Below are 15609 nucleotides of genomic sequence, written 5' to 3' on the forward strand. Positions count from 1 at the left end.
AGGGTCCTGAAAAAGGGATGAGGGTCTTTCAAAGATATCTCATAAAAATCCAAATAACTTCACCGATCTTCATTGTAAAGGGTTTAAACACCGTTTCCCATGCTTGTTCAATGAACCATAAACCATTAATGAACATGCACCCGTGGAACGGCCGTTAAGACTAGAGGTCGACCGATTATGATTTTTCAACACCGATACAGATTATTGGAGGACCAAAAAAAAGCTGATACCGATTAATCGGACGTTTTTTATTTATTTGTAATAATGACAATTACAACAATACTGAATGAACACTTATTTTAACTTAATATAATACATGAATGAAATCAATTTAGCCTCAAGTAAATAATGAAACATGTTCAATTTGGTTTAAATAATGCAAAAACAAAGTGTTGGAGAAGTAAAAGTGCAATATGTGCCATGTAAGAAAGCTAACGTTTAAGTTCCTTGCTCAGAACATGAGAACATATGAAAGCTGGTGGTTCCTTTTAACAGGAGTCTTCAATATTCCCAGGTAAGAAGTTTTAGGTTGTAGTTATTATAGGAATTATAGGACTATTTCTCTCTATACCATTTGTATTTCATTAACCTTTGACTATTGGATGTTCTTATAGGCACTTTAGTATTGCCAGTGTAACAGTATAGCTTCCGTCCCTCTCCTCTCTGGGCTCGAACCAGGAACACAACAGCCACCCTCGAAGCAGCGGTTACTCATCGCTCCACAAAAGCCGCGGCCCTTGCAGAGCAAGGGGAACAACTACTCCAAGTCTCAGAGCGAGTGCCGTTTGAAACGCTATTAGCGCGCACCCCGCTAACTAGCTGGCTATTTCACATCAGTTACACCAGCCTAATCTCAGGAGTTGACAGGCTTGAAGTCATAAACAGCTGCTGGCAAACGCATGAAAGTGCTGTTTGAATTAATGCTTACGAGCCTGCTGCTGCCTACCATTGCTCAGTCAGACTGCTCTATCAAATCATAGACTTAGTTATAGCATGATAACACACAGAAATACGAGCCTTAGGTCATTACCTTGCGTCCCACTTGGATTAAAAAAAAAAAAAAAAAAAAACAGGGAAAATGCAGCGCGGCAAATTCAAAAAAATTATATCAAAATCTAACTTTCATTAAATCACACATGTAAGATCCTCAATTAAAGCTACACTCGTTGTGAATCCAGCCAACATGTCAGATTTTAAAAAGGCTTTTCGGCGAAAGCATAAGAAGCTATTATCTGATGATAATGTGCGTGTCAGTGATAGCACAATAGTAAACAAAGTGGTTAGTATATTTCAACCCTGCAGGCGCTACACAAAACGCAGAAATAAAATATAAAACATGCATTACCTTTGACGAGCTTCTTTTGTTAGCACTCCAATATGTCCCATAAACATCACAATTGGTCCTTTTGTTTGATTAATTCCATTCATATATATCCAAATGTCAATTTATAAAGAGCGTTTGATCCAGAAAAAAAAGTTTCCAAAATGCGCAACGTCACTACAAAATATTTCAAAAGGTGCCTATAAACTTTGCCAAAATATTTCAAACTACTTTTGTAATACAACTTTAGGTATTTTTAAACGTTAATAATCGATCAAATTGAAGACGGGTCTATCTATGTCACACATGCGGGACAGGTACAGGATGGCAACAACCTCCGGAGTTACACCAGGAACGCACAATCCCGCCATTAGTGCTCAGACTGTCCACAATAGGCTGAGAGAGGCTGGACTGAGGTCCTTTAGGTCTGTTGTAAGGCACGACATCACCTATTGGCACGAACCCACGGTCGCTGGACCAAACAGGACTGGCAAAAACTGCTCTTTACTGACAAGTCGCGGTTGTCTCACCAGGGGTGATCGTCCGACTCACGTTTATCGTCGAAGGAATGAGCTTTACACTGAGGCCTGTGCTCTTGAGCGGGATCGATTTGGAGGTGGAGGGTCATGGTCTGGGGCGGTGTGTCACAGCATCATTGGAATGAGCTTGTTGCCATTGCAGGCAATCTCAACGCTGTGTGTTACAGGGAAGACATCCTCCTCCCGCATGTGGTACCCTTCCTGCAGGGTCATCCTGACATGACCCTCCAGCATGACAATGCCACCAGCCATACTGCTCATTCTGTGCGTGATTTCATGCAAGACAGGAATGTCAGTGTTCTGCCATGGCCAGCGAAGAGCCCGGATCTCCATCCCATTGAGCAAGTATGGGACCTGTTGGATCGGAGGGTGAGGGCTAGGGGCCATTCCCCCCAGAAATGTCCGGGAACTTGCAGGTGCCTTGGTGGAAGAGTGGGGTAACATCTCACAGCAAGAACTGGCAAATCTGGTGCAGTGAGGAGATGCACTGCAGTACTTAATGCAGCTGGTGGCCACACCAGATACTGACCATTACTTTTGACCCCCCATTTGTTCAGGGACACATTAAACCATTTCTGTTAGTCACATGTCTGTGGAACTTGTTCAGTTCATGTCTTAGTTGTTGAATCTCACTATTTTCATACAAATGTTAAGATTGCTGAAAATAAACGCAGTTGACAGTGAGGACATTTCTTTTTTTGCTGAGTTTATATAGACAGATCGACAAGAGCATATTCCACAATCAGAATAAGGAGCTGAGGGGAGAATACTCACGTGTACATGGAGAGGCTGGAATCGTAGGTGGACGTGACGCCATACGTCTCCTCGTTAAACTTGAACATTTCGCTGGCATCCCAGCCATTAGACTAACAGAGACAGAAGAACCATCCAGTAAGTGTGTGCTTGTGTCTCACCAAATGTGTGCGTGTCAGTAACCAGGTTTCCATCCAACCATTTCATGCTGATGAATTACTTGACACATAAAAAAAACTCAACAGACCTGGTAGAAACAGCAAATTTGTAGTCAAAATATCCCATTGTCAACAAGACTATTTTTTGGTCTGTGAAATTGATTATACATAATTGCGGAGGAAACGCTGTTAGCATTGTTGTAACCTACTACCATCACAACGTATGAAAGCATAAAGAGTTAATAGCGTTTAAGCTTGCTATTTACCACAAAAGTTGGTGACAGAACCAACAGTAGAGTAAGAAAAACATGATTGAAACACACTGAACTTGTGTTTTTTATTTGGTAAATTGTAAATGAAACAAATATTTTTTATGTGCACTAGGTTATCACGCAGTCTTTTTTACATCAGTAACAAGTCAGTTTGATAGAAACCCACCTGCGGCAGGAACATTCCAAATGTATTTATGCAGATTGTAGAAACTGTCGCAAATTGGATGGAAACCTAGCTACTGTGTCTATTCATCTCACTGTTCTCACTGTGAGCGCCTCACCGTGTCAGTCTCCAGGTCGAAGCCTTCTCCATTGCTGTCCCCTCCGTCCCACCTCTGCAGCACCTTCTCCCGGTGTTCCCCGTTCACCCGCGATGAGCTGATTGCTGTATCTGTGAAAGCATCTACACGCACAAAGCCTAGATTTGAAGGTATGCGTCATCTACTAGGGGTACATAATAATGCACACACACACTTGGTTCACCCTGCCATCGGTCTCATTCAGTTTGACTACTACTTAAAACACACATCCTTATCTTGAATCAGTTTCAGTCACACTGACAACGCACTCTCACACTTACCTCTGATGGCGTAGTTGAGGTCCACATCTCGGCAAGTCATTGTGACCAGGTCGCCGGGGCTGAAAATCATGGTGTCTGTGATCTCCTCGATCCTGGGCAGGGAGGGAGGCAAGCCTCCCCCTCCATCTCCATCCGCATCTCCTTCGCTCCGCTTGTGGACAGCGTCAACCACCAGCTCACACTGGAGTAAAAACACATTAGGACCACGGATAAACCACAGAGGTTAACCGAAGAGCGACTACAGGCAGTGGTCAATGTGACCTGTGGTGTATTCATTACGCTGATTCCATTGCAAAACACTGTCTGTTGCAAAACATTTTGCAAAGGAAACCATTTACCCCAAAACGTAGAACGTTTTGCAACAAAAACAAGTTTCTATTGGACAATTTTAGGTAGGTACCTCCTGGTGTTGCATGGTATACCGAAACGTCAGTAGTTTTTCGAAAGTAGAAGATAAGCTGTTCGGTACTAGATTTATTGTTACTTTCGGTATTTCTGTCAAATGTGTTCAACGGACCAAGCACATCTATCAGCACAGCCGACCTCTATTATAGTGAGCACTGTGCCTGCTCCACTTACTCATTGCTAGCCTGCACTGGGAGTCTGGGATGAATCGTGTTAGCTCATCACACATGCTACACACAATTTAACAGTTTAATAATGCGACACGGCGGAATGTAGAAATGTTGAAACTAGGCTAGAACACTTTACAATGCAAGATGACGCCGGTAGCTACCAGCTATTGTAGGTCAACTTTCCTTGCTAGTTGACAGCTAACATCAATTCACCACCCTAGGACTTTGTGAACTAGAAAGCAAACCATAATGCAAAATACGCTGATTTCAAAGTTGATAGCCACAAAAAACGTTTTCTTATTTCGGTCTCTCTCACAAAGATGATCTATTGCCTCAGCAAACTGACTGTGCTTCTACGCCCCCCTCTTGCCTCGTGAATGATGTCATACCTGGTAGACAGCTCACAGTTTTATAAAATAAGCTACTTCAACAAATGTTGAGGAGTACAATGACATAAGTCAAAATATAAGAGAAACAGATTTTCATGGGGCCAAAACAAGCTCAATAACTCAATGCATGCACACACTCCTATTGAATATGCATTGACCTTGTTTTTGGATATGCCAAGGCCACATCTTAATTTACACGGTTTATCAATAGAGATTTACCATTCAAATAAATGACCATTATGTTGTTAGATTGTTCTTACCAAAGGCAAATTGATTGTATGGTTGTGAAATTGATTTATTACTGCATACACATGGCTGTGTCTAAAAAAGAAATTAAAAAACAATGTGAACAAATTCAAATGTAATGATATTTAACTCAAAAGATGCCCAACAATCAAACAGAACAGTAGCTGAGTTTATCTTGCCTGGATCAAATACCATTCGGTTACTTTCGTGACGTATTGAGTAAACCTGGTATCGAAGGGGGAAAAAATCTGGTATTGTGAGAACACTAGTCCCTAGAGTAAACGGTAAAAGTGGCGGCAAGTAACCGAAAGATCGCTGGTTCAAATCCCAGAGCCTTGAACAACTGCTCCTGGGGAGCCAATGACGTGAACGTTGATTACGGCTCTCTGATTCAGAGAGGTTGGGTTAAATGGGTAAGGCACATTTCAGTTGAATGCATTCAGATGTGCAACGGACTAGGTTTTGTAACGGAATCCGACTAATGAATACACCCCAGATTAAGTTGAACATTGACCACAACCATGTTTTTATGAGGGGTCTATAGTGTGTCGGTATGCAGAAAACCCATGTATGGTCTAATACAAGGTAGTATACAATTACCCTTGAGCTGAGGGTCTTGAAGATGCCTTCATACACATTTCCACTCTTCACTCGGACGTCACAGGTGGAGCCCTTGAAGGGTAATAATAATAAGGTTATTGGTCATTTCATTAAGATATACAGTTGTAGACAGTTGTCAACAACTTAAATAGTGGAAATAGTGCATCTGTTACATCAAAGGCACCATGGTGGACCAGGGCCTAATTAACCAAATGAACTCACCACTACAGCTGTGAGATAGTGAAGCATCCTGGTGTTGTTGTAGACACCTTCAAATACCTGTGAGTTGTAAACAAACATGTTTGACTTCAGTACGGCATGGACCTATTTTAAAGCTATAAAAAATGTGACCTTACTCTACTTGCAATATCCTTTCAGCATTTTAGAGTTTACACATTGTACAATAGTGCACTAGCATGGAAGCAAACAAAGCGAAAGAAAAACTACATTATGTTATCAAAGAGGTAACTAGGCTATGCACGGTTGCATAAAACGTCTGTAGTACAAGCTGGATAGCCTACATTTCATGATATGTGACTTACGGGAGAGGACTGAGATGGAGGCTTCATTGTATTTCTTGTCCTGAATGTGAGGAGAGAACATTAACAACAGACAAGACAAATGGGTGTAGGTGGCTCAGGGGAAAAATTCTGCAACGCAAGAAATATGCCGGCAGCTGCACCATTTTCAATGTAGCGAACTAATAAGCAAACGTGCAAAGAATTATGGGCATGGGACATTGCGTTGATCAAATGCGGACTTTTGAGCCTGGTGGTCCTCGACCTGTCATATGAATGCATGAAGCTAGCTAGATGATCTAGAAGATATGTCTATGCAGCCGTTTGGCAAAAGACTGATCACGGTCACCGATGCGTGCCGGGCGCCGGTGGTCTACGTTAGCTAGCGATAACATTAGGTATATAACATTCTGTTCTCTATTACTGTGTCGTTTGACATTGTTTGCGAGGCTTAACGAAAACAATTGTGTTGATACAAGCTGGCTAACTAGGGTCAACTAAAACAGAAGGTAACGTTATAGCGATGTGGCTAACAATTTAGCTAACGTTCCCTAGGGGTAGCCTGCTAACGTGCAGCTATTTTAGCTAAATTAATCTGGTAACTAGTTAACAATTTGGCGAAATTGTGAAAAGATCAAATCTAAACAATAGCTAGCTATGTGTTGTCTAGCTAACGTTAGCTAGCAAGCTAAACAAGACAGCTATTAGCATTTCTAGATATCGAGAGACACGCTGAATACAATAAATAATAAAGTAGTATTACTACTTTTTAGTCATGTGCATCCCTTTTACTCCGCAGTCTTGCTGATTCTGTTTAAAGTCGCACGATTTGACAGGCCAAACAAAATCTAAAACAAACGTTTAATAAAAAGAAAATAAAGAAAACACGGACAATCACCTCCCCACAGAATGTGAATGGGTATACTGGCGTCAATCAAAAGTATCGTCTATCCCATTGGTTCGGACACCAGTCAATCATACCAATGTCGATTTAACAGACCCTCTTTGCCCATTGGCCGTAACCTACATATATTATATTTACTTTGTTCCAATTGGCTTAAAATAGCGAGTTAAAGCCTCAGTTTGACATGGACACGCCCACTGTAATCCTCCTATTGACCGGTAAACCTCTATGGATATGTGGCAGATCCCCGGACTTGCTTGACGACAGTAGCCGAACATGTGCTTACCTTCCAGGCACAGCTCTGTTGGCATTGCTCCCGCTGATATGAGAGGGCAAAGCGGCAGGCCCTGCCGTTCCATTGGAGGTTTTTCGTCCGCCTGAACCGGGTTGTTGCTGGTGTGACACGTGCCAATAATTACACCTCAAGTAACAGTTATAAGGATTCAATTTGCCTTTAGTCTACTAAATAGTATTTGACTTTACCAGACTGGTTATCACGTAAGTCAATGAGGACACCATCGACAAAGCTCACGTTAGCTAGCCAACTTAAAGCTAGCTGCTAACAAATATCACACAAGCTAGCTCGAATTCATACACATAGAAACCAATACATGTAGCAGCAAGCTACCCTTAGCAACTTGATACAACTACAACTCACGTTCTGTCGACGAAAGGACATTGCCTCTTCGGAACTTAATCGATAGTTAAGCTGGCTACTGTGGTACAGCCTTGCACGTTATAGCTAGCTCGATGGCTAGCTAGACGAGCAAGCAGTAATGTCCCTTCTGTAGCTAAAACTTTTAGGACGTCGTCTTTCGTTTCCTTTCCGTAGATTTACTCTTGCTTGTGGCTTACTCCGATTGCATGTCATTTGTAACTTGAACAAATTGTAAAACTCGGGGAAAACAAATTCGCCGGTTTGGCACCACAAAGATGTTCTCGTCTGCGCGTGGCTGACTGACTGGGTTGATGGGGGCGTGTACGAGTGTGCATGTGCGCATTCACAATTTAACGTGCACGCGCTAAACACTTTAGACCCCAAAACCGCGGTCGTCACTAATTTCAAGCCAAACCCCGCCTATTTCTAAAATGTTATCTTCTTAAAATCTGATTTTAACCTTAACCACAACGCTAACCTTATGTCTAACCATAAATTATGACCAAAACGCGAATTTTTGTTTTGATTAATTTTATGACATTCATTTGACTTTGTGGCAACTAGCGACAACCCAAAGCTGCAAGAATTACTGTAACATTCCTTTACATCCTTCCCCTTTATTCAGTAAGAAACAATAACAGTGAGCCAAAGCAACAACACACTAGACCATAATGTTTCAGTATAATTATATTATATCATATCATTAAATTCAATGTAGTACCTGAAACTAACCACAAAGGTTGGACAAAACCCTGCCCACCGTCAACACAAGGTCCCCAGCAAAAGAGAGAGCAAGAGACAGACAGAGACAGAAAGGCACAAATAGAGTTCAACATTTGAAAAGGATGAACAGGGGGATGGGGTAAGATGTGTAAAAGATGATTACAAGGCTCTGAGTAGAGGAGAGGACAAACAAGAAGTAAAGGTATAAACAAAGAGAGGGAGGAGGGAGATCCAAAGAGAAAGAAAGATAGAGGCACTGAACTGAATGGCAAACAGACGGACATGGCCACACAACCCAGGCACAGGTTGAAGGAGTATGACAGAGGTGATAACACAAAAAGGCACGAGTAGAAAAATGCCTCCCTCCCCCTTATATTTTTCTTATATTCTATTTCTGCACGTTAAAATTAAATTAGGATGAGGTCCAGGAGGAGAGGACTGTATGAGCATGAGGGAAAGACTGAGTATGAGGCTTAGCAATATAAAAAAAGGCACAAACAAATTTCAACTGAAATAATCGGATGGGGGCAGGAACAAGTGTTACGCTTTACATGGAGTAAACAACATACAATAAAAGGCATTTTAAAAACAAAATAAAATGAATACTATTAATTCCGACCATCATTATTTCCATTATCATTATTGTTTAATCGTATCATTATTATTATCAATAATAAAGTATTTTATCTTAATATATATTCGCTCTCTTTCTACCTCTGGCCACTTCTCTACCATTAAAGAAAACCAGAAAATGAGGAGCGAAAAAGAGAGAGGTTGAAAAAGTGACTGAGGTATATGTATCCTGCCTGCCGGTTCTAGCCTAGTCTCTTTGCCACCTTGTAAGTATATGGTTGTCCTCCATCTCCACCTCTGTGAGAGTGTACTGTTGGCCAGTAGAACGTCTGCAGGATATTGAGGTATGGTACTGCTGGGTTCAGAGGATATCTCTCTCACTACCTACATCCATGAATGGATTCAAAAGTCTACAAAAAGCGTACCAAGAGGTGTACCGGCAAAAAGCTTATCTCGCTAAACATTAGTGTACCTTTACTTAGTGTACCTTTACTTAGTGTACCTTTACTTAGTGTACCTTTACTTAGTGTTGTAAGGTGCTCCCATCCCTCTCTCTTCTCTTTCACCTGTTTTCTCTTTCTCTCCATCTGGCTGAATCTCCCAGAATGCTTGTGTTTTAATAGTGTTAGTACGTCCTTCTAACCCCCTCCCCTCACAGTCCCGTAATAAAATACAAATACTGGTTATGAATGGCTATGACTCCCACCTCCTCCACTCTCCCTTTCGCACAAACCCCCCTGCCTCCTCAGAAGAAGGAGTACTGGTTGTCAATGGCTCTTGCCCTCCCTCCTTCCCGCTCTTCACCCTCCACCCCCTCCATTTGGCGGAGAGGAGCTTCTCTCTCCTCCCAGTCCTCCACTCCTTCTCCTGCACCTCCTGTAGTTCCTCCTCCACCTCCCAGCTCTGTCTCGTTCCCTCGTTCCTGGGGTGGGGTTGGGGGTGGCGGCCGGCCGGGGGGAAGGGGTGGTGGAGGAGGAGGCTGGGGAGGGCTACGGGGTTTGCTGGTCAAGTCTGTTGGAAAGAACAGCCGAGAGAGAAAAACAGAGAAAGAAAGAGTGGAAAAAGGTGTAAATAAAGGAGGGGTGGGCAGGGCGGGGGACAAGATGAAAGTGAAATTTCCAGAGAGTGAGCGGTGAGAAGAGGAGGAAGAGGGGGAGAGACAGAGTGAGTGTCAAGTCCACAACGTCTGTGTGACAGGTCCATGTGAGTCATGGAATCAGTCGGGACAAACAAACTGTGCATGCACATACACACACACCTTGTTCCCGTCTATTAAATACATATCATATATAAAGCACAAAACAACGCATCATCTGAAAATGTTATAATGAAGATTCAACATGACCCTAAACTTTTTAGGAGATACAACATTCTATTGCAGAGGTGGTCTCTCAAGTCATTGCTCCAGGAGTGAGCTGTGTCCTCAAAAATACTCTGTGGTGGGTCCAGTTCTAGATAAGGTTAGTGCAGACTAGGTCTCTCTCTCTCTCTCCCGCTCCACTACGTCTCCCTCTCTCTCTCTCCCCTACATGTCCCCCTCTCTCTCCCGCTCCACTACGTGTCGCTCTCTCTCTCTCTCCCGCTCCACTACGTGTCCCCCTTTCTCTCTCTCTCGCTCCACTACGTGTCCCTCTCTCTCTCTCCCGCTCCACTACGTGTCCCCCTTTCTCTCTCCCGCTCCACTACGTGTCCCCCTTTCTCTCTCTCTCGCTCCACTACGTGTCCCCCTTTCTCTCTCTCTCGCTCCACTACGTGTCCCCCTTTCTCTCTCTCCCGCTCCACTACGTGTCCCCCTTTCTCTCTCTCCCGCTCCACTACGTGTCTCTCTCTCTCCCGCTCCACTACGTGTCTCTCTCTCTCTCCGCTCCACTACGTGTCTCTCTCTCTCTCCGCTCCACTATGTGTCTCTCTCTCTCTCTCTCCCGATCCACTACGTGTCTCTCTCCCGCTCCACTACGTGTCTCTCTCCCCGCTCCACTACGTGTCTCTCTCTCTCTCTCCCGCTCCACTACGTGTCCCTCTTTCTCTCTCTCCCGCTCCGCTCCACTACGTGTCTTTCTCTCTCCCGCTCCACTACGTGTCTCTCTCTCTCTCTCCCGCTCCGCTCCACTACGTGTCTCTCTCTCTCTCTCTCCCCTACATGTCCCTCTTTCTCTCTCTCCCGCTCCACTACGTGTCCCCTTTCTCCCTCTCCACTCCACTCGTGTCCCCCTTTCTCTCTCTCCCGCTCCACTACGTCCCCCTCTCCTCTCCACTATGTCTCCCCCTCTCTCTCTCCCGCTCCACCACTTTCTCTCTCTCCCTCCTCCGTGTCCACGTCTCTCTCTCCACTATGTCTCCTTTCTCTCTCTCCCGCTCCACCACGTGTCTCCCTCTCCACTATGTCTCCCCTCTCTCTCCCGCTCCACCACGTCTCTCTCTCCCGCTCCACTACGTCTCCCTCTCCACTATGTCTCCCTCTCTCTCCCGCTCCACCACGTGTCTCTCTCTCTCTCCCGCTCCACTATGTCTCTCTCTCTCGTGCCCGCTCCACTATGTCTCTCTCTCCCGCTCCACCACGTCTCCTCTCCACTATGTCTCCTCTCTCTCCCGCTCCACTATGTCTCTCTCTCCCGCTCCCCACTATGTCTCTCTCTCCCGCTCCACCTCTCTCTCCCTCTCCACTATGTCTCCCTCTCTCTCTCCCGCTCCACTATGTCTCCCTCTCTCTCCCGCTCCACCACATCTCTCTCTCCCGCTCCACTATGTCTCTCTCTCTCCCCGCTCCACCACGTCTCTCTCTCCCGCTCCACTACGTGTCTCTCTCTCTCTCCCGCTCCACTACGTGTCTCTCTCTCTCTCCCGCTCCACTACGTGTCTCTCTCTCTCCGCTCCACTACGTGTCTCTCTCTCTCTCCCGCTCCACTACGTGTCTCTCTCTCTCTCCCGCTCCACTACGTGTCTCTCTCTCTCCCGCTCCACTACGTGTCTCTCTCTCTCTCTCCCGCTCCACTACGTGTCTCTCTCTCTCTCTCTCCCGCTCCACTACGTCTCTCTCTCTCCCGCTCCACTACGTCTCTCTCTCTCTCCCGCTCCACTACGTCTCCCTCTCCACTATGTCTCCCTCTCTCTCTCCCGCTCCCGCTCCACTACGTGTCTCTCCACTATGTCTCCCTCTCTCTCCCGCTCCACTACGTGTCTCTCTCTCTCTCTCTCCCGCTCCACTACGCGTCTCTCTCTCTCTCTCCCTCTCCACTACGTGTCTCCCTCTCTCTCCCGCTCCACTCTCTCTCTCCACTATGTCTCCCTCTCTCTCCGCTCCACTATGTCTCTCTCTCTCTCCTCCCGTCTCCACTCCACGTGTCTCTCTCTCCCGCTCCACTATGTCTCTCTCTCTCTCTCGCTCCACTACGTGTCTCTCTCTCTCCCTCTCTCCCGCTCCTCTCTCCCGTGTCTCTCTCTCTCTCCGCTCCACTACGTGTCTCTCTATGTCTCTCTCTCTCCCGCTCCACTACGTCTGTCTCTCCAGCTCTCTCTCTCCCGCTCCACTACGTGTCTCTCTCTCTCTCCCGCTCCACTATGTCTCCTCTCTCTCTCCCGCTCCCTGCGTGTCTCTCTCTCTCCCGCTCCACTACGTGTCTCTCTCTCTCTCTCCCGGCTCCACTACGTCTCTCTCTCTCTCTCTCGTTTCCCTCTCTCTCGCTCCAGTCTCCCTCTCGTCTACCACATCTCTCTCTCTCTCCGCTCCACTACGTCTCTCCCTCTCTCTCTCTCCCGCTCCACTACGTGTCCCCTTTCTCTCTCTCCGCTCCACTACGTGTCTCTCTCTCTCTCTCCGCTCCACTACGTGTCTCTCTCTCTCTCTCTCTCCCGCTCCACTACGTGTCTCTCTCTCTCTCTCTCCCGCTCCACTACGTGTCTCTCTCTCTCTCTCCCCGCTCCTCTCGTGCTCCACTCGTCTCTCTCTCTCCCGCTCCACTACGTGTCTCTCTCCCTCTCGTGTCTCTCCCGCTCCACTACGTGTCTCTCTCTCTCTCTCTCCCCGCTCCACTACGTGTCTCTCTCTCTCTCTCCCGCTCCACTACGTGTCTCTCTCTCTCTCTCCCGCTCCACTACGTGTCTCTCTCTCTCTCTCTCTCTCCCGCTCCACTACGTGTCTCTCTCTCTCTCTCGCTCCCGCTCCACTACGTGTCTCTCTCTCTCTCTCTCCCGCTCCACTCGTGTCTCTCTCTCTCTCCCGCTCCCTCCGTGTCTCTCTCTCTCTCTCTCCGCTCCACTACGTCTCTCTCTCTCTCTCTCTCCCGCTCCACTACGTGTCTCTCTCTCTCTCTCTCTCTCCCGCTCCACTACGTGTCTCTCTCTCTCTCTCTCTCTCTCTCCCGCTCCACTACGTGTCTCTCTCTCTCTCCCGCTCCTCCCGTCTCCACTGTCTCTCTCCGCTCCACTACGTGTCTCCTCTCTCTCTCCGCTCCACTACGTCTCTCTCTCTCTCCCTCTCCACCGTGTCTCTCTCTCTCCCGCTCTCGTGTCTCTCTCTCTCTCCCGCTCCCTACGTCTCCCTCTCTCTCTCCCGCTCCACTACGTGTCTCTCTCTCTCTCCCGCTCCACTACGTCTCTCTCTCTCTCTCCCGCTCCACTACGTGTCTCTCTCTCTCCCCGCTCCTCTCGTCTCTCTCTCTCTCTCCGCTCCACTACGTGTCTCTCTCTCTCTCCGCTCCACTACGTGTCTCTCTCTCTCTCTCCCGCTCCGCTCCACTACGTGTCTCTCTCTCTCCCGCTCCGGCTCGTGTCTCGTCTCTCCGCTCTCTCGTGTCTCTCTCTCCCGCTCCGCTCCACGTGTCGTGTCTCTCTCTCCCGCTCCGCTCCACTACGTGTCTCTCTCTCCCGCTCCGCTCCACTACGTGTCTCTCTCTCTCTCTCTCTCCGCTCCGCTCCACTACGTGTCTCTCTCTCTCTCTCCCGCTCCGCTCCACTACGTGTCTCTCTCTCTCTCTCTCTCCCGCTCCGCTCCACTACGTGTCTCTCTCTCTCTCTCCCGCTCCACTACGTGTGTCTCTCTCTCTCTCTCCTCTCCGCTCCACTACGTGTCTCTCTCCGGCTCCACTCGTGTCTCTCTCCGCTCCCGCTCCACTACGTGTCTCTCTCTCTCTCTCTCCGCTCCGCTCCACGTCGTGTCTCTCTCTCTCTCTCCCTACGTGTCTCTCTCTCTCTCTCCCGCTCCACTACGTGTCTCTCTCTCTCTCCGCTCCGCTCCACTCGTGTCTCTCTCCGCTCCACTCGTGTCTCTCTCCGCTCCGCTCCACTACGTGTCTCTCTCTCCCGCTCCGCTCCACTACGTGTCTCTCTCTCTCTCCGCTCCACTACGTGTCTCTCTCTCTCTCTCTCTACTACGTGTCTCTCTCTCTCTCTCTCTCCACTCGTGTCTCTCTCTCTCCCGCTCCACTACGTGTCTCTCTCTCTCTCTCCCGCTCCACTACGTGTCTCTCTCTCTCTCTCCCGCTCCACTACGTGTCTCTCTCTCTCCCGCTCCACTACGTGTCTCTCTCTCTCCCGCTCCACTACGTGTCTCTCTCTCTCCCGCTCCACTACGTGTCTCTCTCTCTCTCCCGCTCCACTACGTGTCTCTCTCTCTCTCTCTCCACTACGTGTCTCTCTCTCTCTCCACTACGTGTCTCTCTCTCTCTCTCTCTCTCCACTACGTGTCTCTCTCTCTCTCCCGCTCCACTACGTGTCTCTCTCTCTCTCTCCCCTACATGTCCCTCTCTCTCTCTCCCGCTCCACTACGTGTCCCCCTCTCCCTCTCTCCCCTACATGTCCCTCTCTCTCTCTCCCGCTCCACTACGTGTCCCCCTCTCCCTCTCCACTACGTCTCCCGCTCTCTCTCTCCCGCTCCACTACGTCTCCCTCTCCACTATGTCTCCCTCTCTCTCCCGCTCCACCACGTCTCTCTCTCCGCTCCCTACGTCTCTCTCTCCACTATGTCTCCCTCTCTCTCCCGCTCCACCCGTCTCTCTCTCCACTATGTCTCCTCTCTCTCCCGCTCCACCACGTCTCTCTCTCCGCTCCACTACGTCTCCCTCTCCACTATGTCTCCCTCTCTCTCCCGCTCTACGTGTCTCGTCGTCTCTCTCCGCTCCACTATGTCTCCTCTCTCTCCCGGCTCCACTATGTCTCTCTCTCCCGCTCCACCACGTCTCCCTCTCCACTATGTCTCTCTCTCTCCCGCTCCACTATGTCTCTCTCTCTCCCGCTCCACCACGTCTCCTCTCACTCGTGTCTCTCTCTCTCTCTCCCGCTCCACTACGTGTCTCTCTCTCTCTCTCCGCTCCGCTCCTCTCCCGTGCTCCTCTCTCTCTCTCTCCCGCTCCGCTCCACTACGTCTCTCTCTCTCCGCTCCGCTCCTACGTGTCTCTCTCTCCGCTCCGCTCCACTACGTGTCTCTCTCTCTCTCTCCCGCAAAAGCTCACTACGTGTCTCTCTCTCTCTCTAAGCTCCGCTCACTACGTGTCTCTCTCTCTCTCTCCCGCTCCGCTCCACTACGTGTCTCTCTCTCTCTCTCCCGCTCCGCTCCACTACGTGTCTCTCTCTCTCTCTCTCCCGCTCCGCTCCACTACGTGTCTCTCTCTCTCTCTCTCCCGCTCCGCTCCACTCGTGTCTCTCTCTCTCTCCCGCTCCGCTCCACTACGTGTCTCTCTCTCTCTCCCGCTCCGCTCCACTACGTGTCTCTCTCTCTCTCTCCCGTGTCTCTCTCCCGCTCCGCTCCACTCGTGTCTCTCTCTCTCTCTCCGCTCCGGCTCCACTCGTGTCTCTCTCCGCTCCGC

The 15609-nt window shown here is 48.1% G+C and overlaps 2 protein-coding genes across 3 annotated transcripts in view; both read right to left on the minus strand.

Moving 5' to 3' along the window:
* Nucleotides 1-7846, minus strand: part of LOC112251277 (ataxin-2-like protein) — a 32993-nt gene extending 25147 nt beyond the window's left edge. Inside the window, exons 1-8 of one of the 2 annotated variants that reach the window (XM_042321973.1) lie at nt 7514-7846; nt 7142-7248; nt 5976-6015; nt 5656-5712; nt 5434-5505; nt 3624-3804; nt 3325-3446; nt 2635-2726 (exon numbers count right to left, since the gene is read on the minus strand). In XM_042321973.1, the coding sequence (XP_042177907.1) occupies nt 2635-2726; nt 3325-3446; nt 3624-3804; nt 5434-5505; nt 5656-5712; nt 5976-6015; nt 7142-7248; nt 7514-7534 (692 nt within the window). In that variant the 5' untranslated portion in view covers nt 7535-7846. Of the gene's footprint in view, nt 1-2634; nt 2727-3324; nt 3447-3623; nt 3805-5433; nt 5506-5655; nt 5713-5975; nt 6016-6717; nt 6872-7141; nt 7249-7513 lie in introns of those variants that run through there. The other variant, XM_042321974.1, reaches the window with a different exon arrangement.
* Nucleotides 7847-9549: 1703 nt separating this feature from the next.
* The window catches only part of sh2b1 (SH2B adaptor protein 1), a 49244-nt gene continuing 43184 nt past the window's right edge, over nt 9550-15609 (minus strand). Inside the window, 1 exon segment of the mRNA XM_042321980.1 lies at nt 9550-9820. Within this exon segment, the coding sequence (XP_042177914.1) occupies nt 9799-9820 (22 nt within the window). The 3' untranslated portion in view covers nt 9550-9798.

This window comes from Oncorhynchus tshawytscha, linkage group LG01 (assembly GCF_018296145.1).
Source record: "Oncorhynchus tshawytscha isolate Ot180627B linkage group LG01, Otsh_v2.0, whole genome shotgun sequence".
Lineage (NCBI taxonomy): Eukaryota > Metazoa > Chordata > Actinopteri > Salmoniformes > Salmonidae > Oncorhynchus > Oncorhynchus tshawytscha.